Genomic DNA, 18,635 nt, shown 5'->3' with positions numbered 1-18,635 from the left:
CTTGCATACTTTTAAAGTCACCCAAACCTTAACTCTGCCCATGTAATACCATTGTAAGGACACTAGGACAATCTGGCTTTGCAAGATATACACATATTATAGATAATAAATAAGACAGTTTATATGCCTGAATTTGTTACCCTGTTGGTCACTTTGACTGTGCTGTCCTATGGCTCAGTAACCATGTTGATGGAGCACACTTTCATCCAAAATGGGTAACTCATAGGCAACACTGAATCTGAGAGCCAAATGATGTTAAAACCAACAGAATATCACTTAAGTTTGTATTCCTGAAGTACCATCATTTTTCCTATCCTACAATTCAGGTTGGACTGGGTCAAACACAGCTGTTTGCTTATGCACTTAATTGAACCGTTCTAAACCTTGTCCAATCACTGTCAATGAGGGTTGGTCAAGAGTTTACGGACAATGGTTTTTTTGACAGGAAATAGCCCGATTTGCAGAGGTTTATCAGGTCCAGGATGAGATTTCCATAGTGATTTGAACCTGGGTCTCCAACATGTCAGGAGACTGCCCTAATCAATGGGCTATATCAGGAATTCAAACCTGGGTGTTCTATATCCCAGATGAATGTTCTAATCACTGAACTAGAGCGCCAGTCTCTCTCTCTCTCCTCATTTTGTTGGAGCTGCTCAACTTTGTATAAATAATTAAATATTCATTAGCCAGACAAGGAAAGATACTGATGGAAACAGAGATTTGAACCTAGGTGCCCTATTGTAGGGACACTTACCTACCACTGGGCTCCTAGCTATTCTGAGCGCTCTCTCTCTTTTTTTTTTTTTTGGCAAGGCATTTCAAAAGATCTTGTTTTCTTTCTGCATTGAAATGAAAACAAAATTCTGAAACCTCAGTTTAAGAAACAGTTCTTGTTTTCCAGTCAGATCTATTGAAAATATTTTAATTCAATGTAAACAATACAAAAACATTTGGAAATGTATGAGAATGGCATGGTATGGCATTCTATGAGCAACTTGGTGCTGAGTCACTTTCCTGATCTCAGTTACTCACAAGCAAGTGAAACAATGCCCTGTGGAACATTAACAAGACAACTGACTAGAACTGATATTTGGAGCACAGGTCAATTCTGAAAAACGCACATGTTTTGGCAGCAGGTTTCTAAGAAACATGTATTCAGATGACTGGAATGGCGGGTGGGTATAGAGCAAAATACACTTCTCAATGCATTTGTGATATATGTCATGAATTACTCAACAGTGAATTGGGTAAACATAAATGTCAGTATGTTTAAATATTTAAATGTTAAAGGACCTGCTCTTCCCTTCCTGTTTTAGGTTCAGAGGGAATGAAAATAACCAAAAGCCACGTACATGTCCTAAAATCGGTTAGAAGGGAAGAACCACCAATATGGCACATTGTCCCCTCCTTCCGGAGGGTGAAAAACTCCACATTACTGTGCATAGCAGGTCTAGAGCACTGAGAATCTACACTATGCTCCAGTGGAAGCATGAAGGGGGACTACAAACTAGATAGTTACTCAAAAGTTTCAAGAATATGAAAGTAATCTTCTTTAAAAGAAATCAGCTGTCTGGTGAGACCATGCTCTAGACCTACACAGTAAGGGTAAGTCATGTGAATTTGACCAATTCACACAATAAAGTCTAAATTTTTGATAAAAAATTATGGAGGTTCGGGTGGGCCAAACCTGAGCAGTACTGTGACCTGGTGGTCAAGGTCACAATGACTGGAGCAGGGAGCCCGGCACAGCCCAATGGGGGACAAGAGCCACTGCTATGCGGAGAGTCGCAGACACACAAAAAAGTCACAGACAAGACAATAACGCTATCGGTGACTTTCATGCTATGAGAAACTTTGCAACCTTACTGAGAACCAGGTTAAAACAAGACAACCACAAGAAATGGAACTGACTTTGCAAGGAACAGTGGTTATTAGCAGGAGTAGTGAAAATGATGCTTCCTAAATTAGTGTCAAATTGAAGTGTTAAAGTAGTAAAACTGAAGAGTATCTAATTAAAAATGCACACTGACGCACAAACAGAATAAAAGGGTGGGATCAAATTTGATTTCTACAGATGTGGAGGTAATTTAAACACAAAAGTTGTCCAAGCACAAGGATAGCCGTGTCAATCATACAATAAGAGCACATGGTCCGCAGACGTGAGTTATTCTCTTCACAAAGTAGTGCAAACCAAAATACATTCATAGACACAGAACTGGAGGACCAAGTTCTGATAATGAAGAAACAGAAAGAGCTTTGTTGGGTTCTTTTATAATTCACAAAGCAAGTTTCCATAACAGATTATTTTCAGCACAACAAACCAAACAAACAAAAAGTGAATTTCAAAAAGCATATAATGGAGCCCAGTACAATCATATCAAGCAAACAGAAAATGGTCGTGACTACCCCAATGTTAAAAAGTAGTACGTTTGTTTCATCCTGAAGTCACAAAAGGAGCCCATGTGGCAAAGCTACGCTATCGTTTCTGTATAAGGAAAGATGCCAGTCAATAGATTCTGAACTAGAGGTACAATATCGCATCGTGCTCACCATCATTCAGCAATGCCATGAATAAATGCTCACAGGAATGATTGCTGAATCTGTCAGCATTATTTCATGAAGATTCCCATGTCATGCTAAGAAATCCCCTTGGAGCAAAGAAGGGGCATACACAGGCAGGCAATGACAACATAGCAGAGATGATACACTAAAAGGTAATGAATTCACAGAACTTCTTCATAGGAAAAAAGAAAAGGAGTACTAGTGGCACCTTAGAGACTAACTGCTCTAATAAATTGGTTAGTCTCTAAGGTGCCACAAGTCCTCCTTTTCTTTTTGCGAATACAGACTAACACGGCTGTTACTCTGAAACTCTTCATGGGAAGACAGCCCTGGAGTCTGATTCATCTTTATCAGTTAAGAAACAATAATTTATATTCCATCATGAAAAACCTGCCATTCCAGACCAGCCATGGCTTGCGTAAAATAATACTTCTAAACACAAATAAGACCCCTTTTCCATCTCTTAGCTCTATAGCATTTGTGTGAAACCTTAACTCAGAGCTGGACCATTTCTCCTGAGCCATTTTTATCCCTCATATCCTTCACAACCAGAGAGGCTTACGTTTGTTCTTAGAACAATCCAGAGAAAGGTTAGGCAGAAAGGACCCACCTAATTTTGTTCCTGCTTGGCTCCAATTCACAGAAAAAACAACTATAGGAGCCAGCGAAAAGAACAGGAGGACTTGTGGCACCTTAGAGACTAACAAATTTATTAGAGCATAAGCTTTCGTGGGCTACAGCCCACTTCATCGGCTGCATAAAATGGAATATATAGTAAGAAGATATATATATATACATACAGAGAAGGTGGAAGTTGCCATACAAACTGTAAGAGGCTAATTAATTAAGATGAGCTATTATCAGCAGGAGAAGAAAACTTTTGTAGTGATAATCAAGATGGCCCATTTAGACAGTAGACAAGAAGGTGTGAGGATACTTAACTTAGGGAAATAGATTCAAAATGTGTAGTGACCCAGCCACTCCCAGTCTCTATTCAAACCCAAGTTAATGGTATCTAGTTTGCATATAAATTCAAACTCAGCAGTTTCTCATTGGAGTCTGTTTTTGAAGCTTTTCTGAAGCCAGAAGTGGAGCCAGAGGACCACCTAGAAGCAGGATGCAAGAAAGCCAAGGAATTGTATTCCTTGGTGAAGGGAATAGGACTGTGGAGCTTCGAACTCCCATTTTGAAGCGCTTTCCTGTTTGTGAGGTCTGTGTGGAAGTTAATTCCAAGGTAAATCAATTTCTCTGTAGGAGCCAGAAAACTTGCCAAGGTTCACAATCAGACCTAGGGTCAGGAAAAGATTTAAAGTTAGAAACAGGAGCATCAGTATTCCTAAGTGAGAACTGCCCCAGACTATCCAGTGAATAACTGTGATTGCCTGCTTCCAGAGGTGAACTCCTATAACTGCTGCAATGAGTTTTGTAAAAACTCTGGGGGTTGAAGAAACGGGGGGAAGACAGCATAGTACTGGCAATATAGAGTTGAAGGGAGAAACCAAACGAGTTACTGTGGAGCAATCAGCACATGCAGATAAGCGTCGTGTAGAACTATGGATGCTAAGTAATAGCCTGTACTTATAGCTAGAATGACTAAGCAGGTCAGCTCCAGTTTGATCTGCAGGGGACTGACAAACTGTAACTAGAGTTCAGAGTAACAGCTGTGTTAGTCTGTATTCGCAAAAAGAAAAGGAGTACTAAGGTGCCACAAGTACTCCTTTTCTTTTTGTAACTAGAGTGAATAGGAAATGCCTAATGAGTAGAGGAAGAGCTCATTAGTCCTGATCTTCAAGCCTAAAGGAGATGTGCAAGAACATAGTAATTACTGACCTATCAAGTTACTGAGTCACACGATGAAATGGCTGGAAAGAATTATTGAGAAAACACTTCAGGAGGAGCTGGACCTTCAAGCAAGCAATAACAAATTCGGGTTTATGCCAGGAAGCTCAGCACTGGATGCAATGTTTGCATGCTGAATATTGAAGGAGAAATACAAGGAATTGTATTTAGTGCCTGTGGATTTAGAGAAGGTACCTTGACTGTGAGGCTCAGTCCCGGCTGCTTGGAGCCCCAGCAGCTTCTCTGCAGGAGGCTGCAGCACCCAACTGCCCACCTGCTTGGTCAGCCACCCTAGTCTGAGCTGAGCTGCTCCCTTTTGAACTCTCCCTCCACTGAAAGCATGCCCAGCAGGAGCGAAGGGGCGTGGCTTCCTGTGTCCAGAACATCTCCTTAACCCTCACCTCACCAGTGCAGGGTTTGTACATCCATCCCATCACAGGAGGACAGAGCTAAAAAAAAAGAAGTAGGTAGGCAAACAGCAAAAGTTGGAGGAAGACTATTAAACGATGAATCTTAGCCAAAAATTTCAAAAAGAAAATTCAATTGGTATTGATTGCTTAGCTGGTAGACCCGGATATCCAGTTGCAGAGCTGGTTAGGACTGTGCCCACTGCTAAACTGATGAAGCAATTCTATTCTCTTAAGTAACGACTAATTTATAGGGTACTTCAATTCATAGCAGAGCTATTGGGACAGAATTATTCACTTTTATATTTAAAGTCCTAAAGTTCCGTGTCCAAATTCCATCAAGGGCATCCTCCATTTCCACCAAATTACAACTCAGAGCTAATTCTCAATTTATATTAAAGACAAAATAAGTTATGATCAACAGAATCCTATTTAGAATTTAAGCCTACACTAAATTGCTTCCCCTCCCCCAATTAGTGAGTACTCAGGAAAAAAAAGTTCCTCATCAAGAAGACCACCTCATTTGATTGGACTGGACATAACTGTTGGTTCAAATATTTAATCCAACCCTTTCAAACTTTGTACAACATCCGAAATAGACTTTAGTTAACTGAAAACCTTGGAAGTAAAATTTAACTTGAATCACATGGTGCCAGCTCACTACTGGTGCGACAGCATAATTCACATAAGGACGCCCAGAGCACACTTCATCCCTTTGACAGGAAAGAGTCCATGATCAACTGCAGCCAGCCCTTTTGTAGAAGATGGCTAACTGTCTCTCAGACCTGGTGAGTACCTGGTAATTTAATCTGGGGGCTCTATTTAGTAGTAGCAGACCACAAAGATAGAATACTAGAAAAATAGGAAAGATTCAACGTCTTTAGACTCTTCCGGTTTTGTTCTGTACTAGTAAAGCACAAAGCACAAGGGAGTCCTGGACCGTGACGGGGGCTGTTACATGCTACCACAATACAAATCATCATCTTGTTTCCCTGGACCACCGCTGAAATCTGTGGCCTCTTTTCATCATATCATACTTAAAGTGACTGTTTCTGAGAGTTTGTTTTTCCAAACGGATGCCATTAGTAGACTAATTATCACTGTCTTCTGACCATCCAAATGGCTCCTAAACTGCTCCAGTTTATGAGGAAAAAAGATTTAGGAGTCTCTTGTTTCCTGTGATGGCAGAGATAAGTCACCTTGAAAAGATGGAGGAGCGATCCTATCTATGTAGGGGTGAAATCCTGGCTTTATTAAAGTCAATGACAAAACTCCCATTGATTTCACTAGGGCAAGAATTTCACCCTAAGTCCTTACCTTAGTATCTGTTGTGTCCAGGTGCCGCCAAAGAGGCAAAATGATCATCTCTCTTTCTTTCCTGCCTGCTATTGAAAGATAGGACTAGACATCAACAAGATGAAATTCAATAAAGGCAAGTGCAAAGTACTACACCTAGGAAAGAAAAATCAAATGCACAAAACCAAAATGGGGAATCGCTGGCTAGGTGGTAGTACTGCAGAAGAGGATCTGGGGGTTTATAGTGGATCACAAACTGAGTATGAGCCAACATGTCACAGCTGTGAAAAAGGCTCTGTCATAAATATAAAGGGAAGGGTAAACCCCTTTAAAATCCCTCCTGGCCAGAGGAAAACTCCTCTCACCTGTAAAGGGTTAAGAAGCTAAAGGTAACCTCACTGGCACCTGACCAAAATGACCAATGAGGAGACAAGATACTTTCAAAAGCTGGGAGGAGGGAGAGAAACAAAGGGTCTGTGTGTCTGTCTAGATGCTGTTTCTGCCGGGGATAGACCAGGAATGGAGTCTTAGAACTTTTAGTAAGTAATCTAGCTAGGTATGTGTTAGATTATGATTTCTTTAAATGGCTGAGAAAAGAATTGTGCTGAATAGAATAACTATTGCTGTCTGTGTATCTTTTTTGTAACTTAAGGTTTTGTCTCGAGGGATTCTCTATGTTTTTAATCTAATTACCCTGTAAGGTATCTACCATCCTGATTTTACAGAGGGGATTTCTTTACTTCTATTTACTCCTATTTCTATTAAAAAAAGAATTCTTGTAAGAAAACTGAATGCTTTGTCATTGTTCTCAGATCCAAGGGTTTGGGTCTGTGGTCACCTATGCAAATTGGTGAGGCTTTTTATCCAACATTTCCCAGGAAAGGGGGGGAGTGCAAGTGTTGGGAGGATTGTTCATTGTTCTTAAGATCCAAGGGTCTGGGTCTGTAGTCACCTAAGCAAATTGGTGAGGCTTTTTACCAAACCTTGTCCAGGAAGTGGGGTGCAAGGTTTTGGGAAGTATTTGGGGGGAAAGACGTTTCCAAACAGCTCTTCCCCAGTAACCAGTATTTGTTTGGTGGTGGTAGCGGCCAATCCAAGGACAAAGGGTGGAATATTTTGTACCTTGGGGAAGTTTTGACCTAAGCTGGTAAAGATAAGCTTAGGAGGTTTTCATGCAGGTCCCCACATCTGTACCCTAGCGTTCAGAGTGGGGGAGGAACTTTGACAGGCTCATATCATTCTGGCGTGTATTAACAGGAGCATTGTATACAAGATGTAGGAGGTAACTGTCCCACACCGTTCAGAACTGATGAAGCCCCAGCTGGAGTAATGTGTCCTGTTTTGGGTGCCACACTTTAAGAAAGATGTGAACAAACCGGAGATAGTCCAGAGGAGAGGAACAAAATGATAAAAGGTTTAGATTGCCTGACCTCTGAGAAAAGGTTGAAAAAACTGGGTACTTTGTGTCTTGAAAAAGATGAATGAGTGGCGGCCCTATAGTCTTCAAATATGTTCAATTCTCTTATAAAGAGGATGGTGGATCATTTGCTCTCCATATCCACTGAAAGTAGGAACAGAAGTAATGGGCTTACTCTAGGAAATTAGGTACTGGAATAGGCTTCCGAGAGAGGTTGTGGAATCCCCATCATTGGAAGGTTTAGGAACAGGTTAGATAAATACCTGTCAGGAATGGCTTGGGTGAAGAGGTGCGTTTTCAGTTCATCTATGAATGTGATGAGGTTAGAAGCCTCTCCTATTTCGTCTAGTAACAAGTCCAATGGTCTTGCTTTGGTTCTCATGAAGGTTTTAGCTCCTACAGACACAAGTCTCCCCATACTGGTCAACAGTTTTATTCCAGTGGAACACAGCTGCTGTAGAAAGCCAGTCATACTAGGTGAAATTACCTTTAACGTAGCCAGGACCAGTTCCATGGGAGTTTGAACTAGAGTGGGCATTCAATGTGGAGCCAGTGCAGAAAGCACCATATTGAGTGGATGCATTTCTAATAACTTGTGGGAGGTTTTATTTTTAAAAAATAGAGACCCGTCCCCAGGAATGACCAGACTAGTGGAAGCCTCCTTTCTCCCACACACCACATTGTCTGTCCTCACCCCTTCCATCTCTGCTCCTCTCTCCTTTGATCTATGCCGCCACCCCTTGTGTCCATACACCATTTGCTCTGTGCTCCGCCCAGCCCCTACCATGTCTCACCTACACTCAGTGTAAGCACCAGTGACCAAGCCCTTGAGAACCCCTTGCCCTTCCCCCCTCCCCACACTGTGGGCAGCCCCTTTGGCACTGGCTCACCTTGCTATGCTGCTCCTTCTGCCTGGAGCTCACCGCCCTGTGCTAGGCAAAGCGAGGGGAAGGGCGGAGTGTGGATCAGAGGGAAGCACTGCAGAATCAGAGCCCACAGTCCCTCCCTCCTACCCTACAGGAAGAGTCAAAGCAGGGCTGAGCCCAGCACAGCTGGAGCTGGGGTCTACAGCCCCATGCTGGGCATGTAGCTGGAGCAGTGGAAAACCTTGCTCTGGCTGGCCTTGGCCACAACACTCATCTACACCCACAGTGCTCTCCATCTCCAGCAGTCTCTCCCAGTGGTAGACCACACTGTGGAGCAGGCACCACTTCATGGCAGCAGACAGCCCAGCCAGAGCCTCGGCAGCAATGACACAGCTCCCCGGGTCCAGGTCCCCATCCTCCTCCTCTGAGCACTCGGCTGCCTCGGCCCACTGATTCCTCTGGGCCAGCATGCACGCCTCGCTGGTCATCTCCCTCACAGCCACCTCCTCCACGTCCATGCTGATGAACTCATTGAAGTCCAGCTCACTCGTGATAATAACTTGTGTTGCTTGGGAGGTAGTCTGCTATGTTTTGAATTAGCGGGAGCTTTCTTAAGGCAAGGAGCTTCATTTCTAGTTATAGACCATTACCCTAGTGGAGCCTAAATATTGCAAATGCATAGATCACTGTAATCTCAGGTCTAAGTCTGATAGCATTTGGATAGGACTACACCTTGGGACCATTCAGAAGCTGAACCTATTACAGAGCACCACCACTTCTTTGTTAAGTGGAGCTGCATGTTGGGAGCATATTAAACTAATTTAGACCAGAGCTCCGTAATCTCATCAGATTCCAGTAAACTTCCAGGTGGAATTCAAGGTGTTTGGTTTTAATCTATGAAGTGCTTAATGCTCTAGGATCTGATTAGTTGAAGGATTACCTCTTTCCCCAGTATGCAATGGCAGACTTAAGATGAGCGAAGATGCTTCAGCTGGAACTCCTTCAATATAAACATAAGGGAGCAGATGGCAGTGTGTGCTCTGAGAAGGATCCTTGGTCTTGGAACTCACACTCCAGAGACCAAATTTGTTAGCTTTTCAGGCATAAAGCAAAGGCCATATTTCTTCTCTTGCCTCTAGAACTGCTGAGGAATTTGTGGGCTGAGGTTGATATATTTAATTGGCAGTCCTCTGTTTATAGATTTTGTGATTGTTAATTTACAAAGTAAGTGCCCAGATTACTGTATGGGTGCCTCTAGTTCTACTTTAGAAATATGAAGAAATAAATTAAATCAAATAAGTAAGATTAGAAACTTTTTTTCCGGCCAGGCAAGACAAAAATTGACTGATTTTGCCACTGTGGATCTAAACACTGACTAATGTAACAGTCTGAGGCAGATGCCTTTGATGGGTGTGGGGGAGGAGCATCACCACATTCTCATTTAAGTTCCGCTTCAGCTAGCTCCTCTACATCCAGGTACTGATCTCAGCTAGGCAATAAGGAACCTGGAAGATGGCGTAAGTTAGGTTTGACATGAAGGAGATGTAGAGCGAAACGTTATCTGCCTACTGTTCATACTCCTACCAACGCTGTTTCATTTGGCAGCCTGATCAATGTAGATTGAATCAACAGCTTTTGTTTAAATAGAGCCCTATATACTAGGCTAACTATAGATTCAACATTCGAAACACTTCTGTGCCAGGACATATATGTATGTTCCCCATGGAAAATGCTGATATATAATTATTATTATGGGATAGATTTGTTGATAAACCTGTAAGGTTAAAAGCCTGGCTATGCTTTGCAATACAGTACAAGACTTATTTTATATAGCATGTCTTACTAACTACAACCCAAAATGTTTTGAGTTAAACAGCAGCAGAAGGGGAACAACATGAAAATGTGTAGAGAAAAGGTGTGTACTACCAGGTAGGTCCCTTCAGAAGGAGGAAGGGACTAAACCCTAATGGCTGGAAAAGTAAAGCCCATTTACAAGGGTAAAACAGGAGAGCACAGAGGACTAGAAAAGAACAAAATGATGATGATATCTATCGCCACTGATAATGGTGATAACCCCTTACTTTTCCTCTGCACATCTCAAAGGGCTTTAGAGCCAGTAGAGCTCAGAGAAAGAGAAGAATTTGGCTCTGGTAAAGAGCACATAGCTGTTTCCTCTTATTCTCCTCTAACAATGATGAGAGGAGAAAGTATCTTTCTATTATCATATTTAAAGTTTGGACTGGATCAGAAACGTGGGTGGATGGAGCAGGGAAGAGTCGATTGTTTTTAAAATTCTGTCTTGGCAATACAGCTGAGGGGTAACTCTTTATGTTAAGTCTGGAAGAGAGAAAGTCTGGTTTTACTTTCAAGAGAGTTTGATTTGGAGAGGCCTTGAGGGTACAATACTTATGGTTTACTGTTCATAAACAAACTGCGGATTCAAGGTACTAGAACTCCATTCTACCTGGACTGATACCCTTTTTCCTGTCAGCTTGTCACACTAGCAGTCAGATCCATATAGCGAGAGACATCTCGCAGGCAACAATGGTTTAATTTCTGCTACCTTACTTCTAAGCAAGGATATGTAGATAATTTTGTAAAATACAATAATTTTCCTTGCACTAGGAAGGATTTAACCTTAATCTGGTCCTGTGGCCAATTATTCTGCTTTTGGGGTTGGACTGTGGGCTTTTGGAAGAATGTTTGTTTATATCTGAAAGTATCTGTAGTGAATACATACTTTCAGAGCAAAGAGGTGAGTATGGCAGACAAGGATGCAAGACCATGAGGGAATCTAGATTTATGACAAGTTGATAGAGCATTGCTTTCTCTTTTCAGCTTCAGTATCGAGGATTGTTTCAAATGATCTTAGTGCTGGGAATTGGTGGAAGTTTCCCATATGGGTTCCATATTTCTGCAATCAGCTACCCTTCCCTGGTAAGCAGAGACTCCCCGGAGTTTACATGGTGGAGGGGCCTGGGTTAAGGATACTCTCAAAACTTGCTGAGCATTTCAACAAACTCCATTACAATGTCTTCATTTTGATCTATAATGAAAAGAAAATAACATGTAGGTAGAGCACCTTATCCCCAACAGGACAGTACTTTAAAAAACCAAAAAACAAAGCAAAACAAGAGAGATTGTTAACCCAATAGCATAAGGAATATCCTTTCTTGCAATCTAAAATGAGCACTTGTGGCACCTTAGAGACTAACCAATTTATTTGAGCATAAGCTTTCGTGAGCTACAGCTCACTTCATCAGATGCACAGTACGCATCTGATGAAGTGAGCTGTAGCTCACGAAAGCTTATGCTCAAATAAATTGGTTAGTCTCTAAGGTGCCACAAGTGCTCCTTTTCTTTTTGCGAATACAGACTAACACGGCTGTTACTCTGAAACCTCTAAAATGAGCGACACCAAAAATGAGTTTCCTACATTTCAGAACTGATTTACCAAAATGTTGGGAGGTATTTATGTGATTATAGGCTAAGCTTCAGGGGACTACCTGGTACAATCAATTTGTGTGCAAGCCTTTTGTCTTTAAAGACTTGGGTTTAAGTTCTCCCTTACGTAACAAGTGAAATCAAATGTGGAGCTCTTATTGTAAAGCCACTACACCTTAAAACACAGTTTTGCAGTCTCTGCTTAAAGGTAAAAAACTTAAATCCTCTTTTAGAGGGGGGTTTAAAAATTGTTTTGGAAACAAAACTCGGTAACCATATTCATTTAGGACCGTGGTTCTCAAACTTTTGTACTGGTGACCCCTTTCACATAGCAAGCCTCTGAGTGCAACCTCCTCCCCCCCCCCACTATAAATTAAAAACACTTTTTATATATTTAACACCATTATAAATGCTGGAAGCAAAGCTTGGTTTGGATTGGAGGCTGACAGCTCGTGACTCCCCATGTAACAATCTCATCACCCCCTGAGGGGTCAAGAACCCCTGATTTAGGAGTCATCAGGAGACCAGCAGGAGGCCCTGTTATCACTAAAACTAAAAGGTGTTTATTTGGTGTAGCTCTGACGTACTCTTCCTCATAGCTCAAGTCCACAAACCTGCAGCTGTGTTGTGAATTTACGAGATAATTTGGTCAGCTTTATCAAGTCTCAGAGGATAAAGACTTTTCCCTTAGAATTAGGAGGTATCTAAAGTAAAAGCCTTCCCATAAGCCTGCTGAGGGGACTTTTTCCTATTGTTCCCAATGTGCTAACAGAAACCACCTCTTAACATTTCACAGCTAAAAAGGTGTGGCCACAACAGGCTCATTACTGATTCGAGAGTAGTGGGATAAGGGTTCCTGTCAGAAAGCAGTGGTGCGAGCTTCTTGTGTAGAGAAGTTTCAGAGTAACAGCCGTGTTAGTCTGTATTCGCAAAAAGAAAAGGAGTACTTGTGGCACCTTAGAGACTAACCAATTTATTTGAGCATAAGCTTTCGTGAGCTACAGCTCACTTCATCGGATGCATACCGTGGAAACTGCAGCAGACTTTATATATACACAGAGAATATGAAACAATACCTCCTCCCACCCCACTGTCCTGCTGGTAATAGCTTGTCTAAAGTGATCATCAGGTGGGCCATTTCCTGCACAAATCCAGGTTTTCTCACCCTCCACCCCGTGAATTTGTGTGGGGGGGTGGAGGGTGAGAAAACCTGGATTTGTGCAGGAAATGGCCCACCTGATGATCACTTTAGACAAGCTATTACCAGCAGGACAGTGGGGTGGGAGGAGGTATTGTTTCATATTCTCTGTGTATATATAAAGTCTGCTGCAGTTTCCACGGTATGCATCCGATGAAGTGAGCTGTAGCTCACGAAAGCTTATGCTCAAATAAATTGGTTAGTCTCCAAGGTGCCACAAGTATTCCTTTTCTTTTTATGTAGAGAAGTTAGCTTTTTTTTAAGAGATCAGATCTCTACTACGGCAAGTTGTATAGTTTTCATTCACTCACAGAAATTTGCACAACAGGGTGAGAAGACTAAACTTTTGAATATGTAAATGCTTTTTCAAAACAAAATTACATTTTTAAAAAGTGGAAAATTTTTTTAAGAGTATCAATTTTTCATCTCTGTTAATGCACTTGAGTGAGCTGTATGAATGAGGGGGAAAATCTGCTGTAAATTAGGCTAATATCCCAGAAATATCAGAAAACCAAAGTAATCTCGTGCATTAGAGAAAAGAATTTCCACTGGTGAAAAAGATCTAGTTGGAATTCCATCCCTTATCTGTAAGTTTAGCCAACCATGGCTGTGTACAGACGCTACAGTCACCAGTGGGGAACGAATACCACTTCAACTAAAGCTCTGAGACGGCACAACACCACTGCGTACAGTCAGCAGTTAGTCCCTGGGGCCAGCTTGTAATAGGAGATATGATCACATGCCTACGGCAGTATGTTGCATGCACTACACTAGCTCAGTGTCAGGAATGACCGCCTCCAGGTGGGCCTGGGATCAGCTAGCTAACCTCAGTTAAATCCCCTAACTGGCCAGATATGCCTGATGGGCTGAGCGCTGTTGCCAGGACAGCTCCTAAACCTAGCGGCAGCACTGGGCTGTGGCAGCTGTTCAATGCACTTCCCCACAGCTGCAATCTCTCTTCTATCTGCTTTGCTCCCCCCCAGCCCTGTCTCTGCCCTCCTCCTGGCTCCCAACTCCAGCTCCAGCACCTGGCTTGGCTCCTGGCTCCCTGCTATTAGACCTGACCACGCACATCCGTCATGAGATCAGTGTTGCCAGATCTTATGATTTTACCACAAATCTCATGACATTTGATCTTTCTTAAAGCCACAGCTCCAGCAATCAGATGATTACATTAAAATTTCAGCTTCCATTTAAAAAAAAGTGTCTAGCCCTCCTGCCCTAAAGGCTCAAATACCAGAACAAAAATTAAAAGAATCCCAAATTATATTCAAAATCTCATGTTTTTTAAAACCAAGTTTCTGATTTTGTGGGGAGCAGACTCATGATTTTTCAATAGTTGGGATTGGCAATACAGCTAACTCATCCTGAGTGCAAGGTCTACAACAGTTCAAGTCCCGTTTAGCAACAAACAATGGCCAAATATACAACAAAAAAATCAAAGACTAAACCCTGGACCTTCATTACTAAAACCACACACCTCTGATACTTGAACTAAAGGAACGCTCCTTCTGTTGTAATAGACTGTTCTGGTTGCTGGATCTAATCAATTAGGAGGAGATATGATAAACCATACTAAGCCAGTCTGTTACATCGGAGTTTCCCAAGCTTTCCTGAAATTTCTACATTTCAGAGATGTCTTATAAAAAGACTTGACAGGATTATAAACAAAATAAACTCAAGGTGCATTTTCTAACTTTGAAAGTGTCTTGAACATCTAAACTTAAAAAAAGTTTAGTTGAAAATTTGGCAAAGTACACAAATTTGTTTTGACAGTGAAGATTACTTTAAAAAGAGGTCCAAGACTACAGCAATGGATCAAAGTTGAAGCACAGTAACAGAATAGTATGAGGAAAGTCCATAGTAATTATGCTCAAATAAATTGGTTAGTCTCTAAGGTGCCACAAGTCCTCCTTTTCTTTTTGCGAATACAGACTAACACAGCTGTTACTCTGAAACCAGTAATTATTTAAAGTCTCATTTGCTCTTTCAGCACATTAGGACATTTATCAATGAAACCTGGATAGAGCGATATGGCTATCCCCTCCATCCTGAGACCATCATGTTGCTGTGGTCCTTCATTGTGTCTGTTTATGGTATAGGAGGACTGCTAGGGAGCCTATATTGTGGCTACCTTACTACAAAATATAGAAAGTAAGTATTTATTTTCATAGCTTGATAACGCATGTGGGGAAAAATGTACTAGCAAAGCACATACAGTCAACTATTCTTGTTCAATGTAGTCTGACCATATATACTTCTATTCAATTGCTTTAAATTGCTATCATAGCCACCCAGGGTAAGTGGTAACCAGTCTTTCATTCAGTGTATTTAAACAGTATGCTGATGGTGAAGTGTGGTCCCTTCTGAAGATGGGCTTACCAACACTCCATTTACTAGTGCCTTGTGGGGAAGTAACATGTGATGCAATTTCCTCACATCATCCTCCAGTACATAATTTCCAAGATCTACAAATCCAGAAACAGAAGCCATGCATATTCGTTCAAACACAGGTTTCCTGGGAACTGTTACAATCACTTGGACCAGCCTGAATTCCACTTTTGAGAGATGTAGCTTAAACACTCAAGGGTAAACCTGAAACATTAAAGTGCTTGCTTAAAAAAAGTCAGATTTGCAAAGTGTATTCATTCTGGAGTGAATGTTGTATTAAAGTATTATTAGTACCTATTCTAAAGAAAACGTGAAACTGAACAGAAAAGAAAGTTAACTTTACCCATAGTTCTGTATAAGAGACTGCTCCATTGTTAGTAATGTCCTCTATTAAAAGTCTGTCCCGAAGTAACTCCACAATAGATGGAGAAAGGATTCCTCATGCATCTGGTGTGTTCTCAGGATCTTGTGTGTAACACCAATATCCTTTGCAGAGAAATTGGCAAACAGATCTACTGGTGTGTTCCACTTAAAGATTTGCTCCGCCACCCTCTGATCCAGAGGCCCCTCATATGGGTCTCAACTATCTTAGCCTGACTGCAGTTGTTCTTTCCTGCCAGGTAAATGCCCCCAAGAAGTTTCTTGTGGGACACTGCATAATCCCACACTTGAAGGCCTCCTGATACTAGAAACAAGATCCTGCTCCTCTCCACTTGTTTACGTCAACCTTGGTAGCGTAGCTGCCTGAATCAGAATCAACTTTTAGGTATAAGGTCTCTGTACGCTCTTAATGCATACAAGATCACATTCATCTCGAGAGCAGTTACGTGTAGCAACTGGTCTTGGAGATACGAACAACTTTGAGTGAAAAGCTGCTCCACTTAGGCTCCTTTTCACAAGCGCATCCAGAGATATCAGATGAATCTGCAAGACCTTTCCAAGAATGCTGAACGTCTCTGGATAGCAATCCAGCCAGTGGGTTTCAGAAACCACTAGCCACCCAGATGCAAAAGTCTATGTGATTCAAGTCTGAGACATCAGGGTCCACTGAGGGGACATGCCATGGTCACCACTTACTGCAGCCATCCGGCCTAAAATTTACAGTATAGTCTTTACTGAAGCCTCTCTTTGGTATATCCTTTCTGCCAGATCCACAAGTGCCTTGGATCCACTACTGTGGCAGGAATGCCTCATCATAAGTCGTGTCTACAGTTGGCTCCCACAGAGTCAAATTGTTTCTGTATAACAAGCTGGTACTTTGGATATTGCACCATGAATTCTAGTGACTTCAATACCCCAATGCTTGTACTCCTCAACATATTGTACTTGATCAACCTGTTGTTCGAGTACGACTACACATGAACTCCCATCCTAAAGAAATACTGACACATGCTAAGCATTTATAAATGCACATGCTGCCAAGGTACAGTTATGAAGTAAAAGTTCTTGGATTCTGAAAGCGAAGAATCATTTAATTTCTCCGGGAAATACCCAGTTTGGGTATCCATTAAAACATGCCACAAAGGAACAGTAATTGCTGTACCATACCTACAGTTAACATATTTAAGACGTTACATGGTGCTTGTATGTTGGATAAGTAACAGCAAATACATTAATCAAAAACAGTATAAGAGATACTCACTTCATACCACTCTCTCATCTTTTTACAGAAAGAAGTGTCAGATTGTCACTAACCTGATCATGCTAGTAGCTTCACTTTTCATGGCCTTCTGTAAAATGGCCAAGTCCTTTGAGATGATTCTGATTGGGCGCTTCCTTTATGGCATGGGAACAGGTATGACCTCTGTAGACATCAAAAGGGAGTCTCCTTGGTATCCCAGTATAGTCTCCTTTCATTATAATTCTTTTAGAATTATTTTATATTACCCAACAAGTATACTTAGCATGTCACAGAAGACACTGATACATAATAGCTGGTCAAAGGTGCAGGGGGTGGAAATGAGTAGTGGGAGGAGCTTGGGATAAGACAGTTAACATTTTCCTCAATTTAATGGCCATCTCTCTTCTTTCCTGTCCAAGGTTTCTCTCTCACTATACATCCTCAATATGTAGGAGAGATTTCACCCAAGAAGCTGCGTGGATTTTCAAACTCCACTCTCGCTGTTTTTCTGACACTAGGAAAAGTCTTAGGACAGATTTTTGGACTAAGGTAAAACAAAATCATCTATCACCTTTCTCTGCAGCAGCAGAAGCTGGTCTTAAGCCTTTTTTAAAAAAAAAAAGAAACCACCCTCTAAAATCTTCAATAAGTGCTCTCATCTCCAAAATTAAATGTTTTATCTTAAACCAGTAGACAGTATTTGACCAAATCTGAGAGTTCCATGTTTAAGACATTGGACACAGAAAAATACAAGTAATTAACCACAATCTGAATTTTTTTTCCTCTATAGCCTTGCTACCAAGTGGCTTACCTTAAAACTTCCTGAGGTTTATTTGAAATATCATGGTGAGATCTAGCACATGGGACCACATTTGAGATGTGTAGCATATTAGAAAGTTTTTCAGTTCAAAATTAGCATCACAATCTCATGAACTTCCTAAAGGTCACTGTGGGACCTAATGTATCATTAGAAAGTTTTCCAAAGTGCTGCTGAGTTTCACAAAATTTGCCAGACTGACTCAGTTATCCGGCTGCAATGCACTCAGCACTAGAATTCGGCCCATTTGCTGTCTCTCTATTTATCATTCAGAAAAAGTTATTGAATGTTAACATAATGGTTTGATCATGACTGCACTTTTACATGTACTCTCCAGAGAGCTCTTAGGAAATGAATCGTTGTGGCCATTGTTGTTGGCTTCTACCGGACTCACAGCATTGATTCAGCTGATTATGCTCCCCTTCTTCCCTGAGTCCCCATCCTACCTTCTGATACAGGAGGGTAATGAGGATGCCTTCATGAAAGGTAAAGTACTTACTCCACTCATTTCAGTAAATCTAATTTGTTGGAGTGTTAGCCATTGAAAGCAAAAAGAGTAGAGCCCAAGACTCCTACTACCTCAATAAAACCGCGCTCTTAATGTTCATTTTCATTAAATAAAATTTTTAAAAATGGTTACATTTGTCAACTCAATATTAGAGTGATATGACATTCTGACAGCCCCGCAGACAAAACTCTTCTAGTTATCTATAGAATAAGCACCATCTGGGCAACAAGAGTAGGCTTCCACACATTGCCCCGACAACATACACCAAA

At 41.4% G+C, this 18,635-nt stretch overlaps 1 protein-coding gene across 6 annotated transcripts in view; it reads left to right on the top strand.

Moving 5' to 3' along the window:
- The first annotated feature begins 228 nt into the window (after window positions 1-228).
- Window positions 229-18,635, top strand: part of LOC140898910 (solute carrier family 2, facilitated glucose transporter member 11) — a 31,596-nt gene continuing 13,189 nt past the window's right edge. For 2 of the 6 annotated variants that reach the window (XM_073313462.1, XM_073313467.2), the window contains exons 1-6: window positions 2,832-5,596; window positions 11,226-11,324; window positions 15,023-15,183; window positions 17,091-17,215; window positions 17,461-17,590; window positions 18,196-18,344. In XM_073313462.1, coding sequence (XP_073169563.1) covers window positions 5,573-5,596; window positions 11,226-11,324; window positions 15,023-15,183; window positions 17,091-17,215; window positions 17,461-17,590; window positions 18,196-18,344 — 688 coding nt within the window. In that variant the 5' untranslated portion in view covers window positions 2,832-5,572. Of the gene's footprint in view, window positions 1,606-2,829; window positions 5,597-11,225; window positions 11,325-15,022; window positions 15,184-17,090; window positions 17,216-17,460; window positions 17,591-18,195; window positions 18,345-18,635 lie in introns of those variants that run through there. The other 4 variants (XM_073313463.1, XM_073313468.2, XM_073313464.1 and 1 more) reach the window with 4 other exon arrangements.

This window comes from Lepidochelys kempii, chromosome 15 (genome assembly GCF_965140285.1).
Source record: "Lepidochelys kempii isolate rLepKem1 chromosome 15, rLepKem1.hap1, whole genome shotgun sequence".
In the NCBI taxonomy this organism is placed as follows: Eukaryota; Metazoa; Chordata; order Testudines; family Cheloniidae; genus Lepidochelys; species Lepidochelys kempii.
This window is presented reverse-complemented; position numbering and strand designations above follow the sequence as displayed.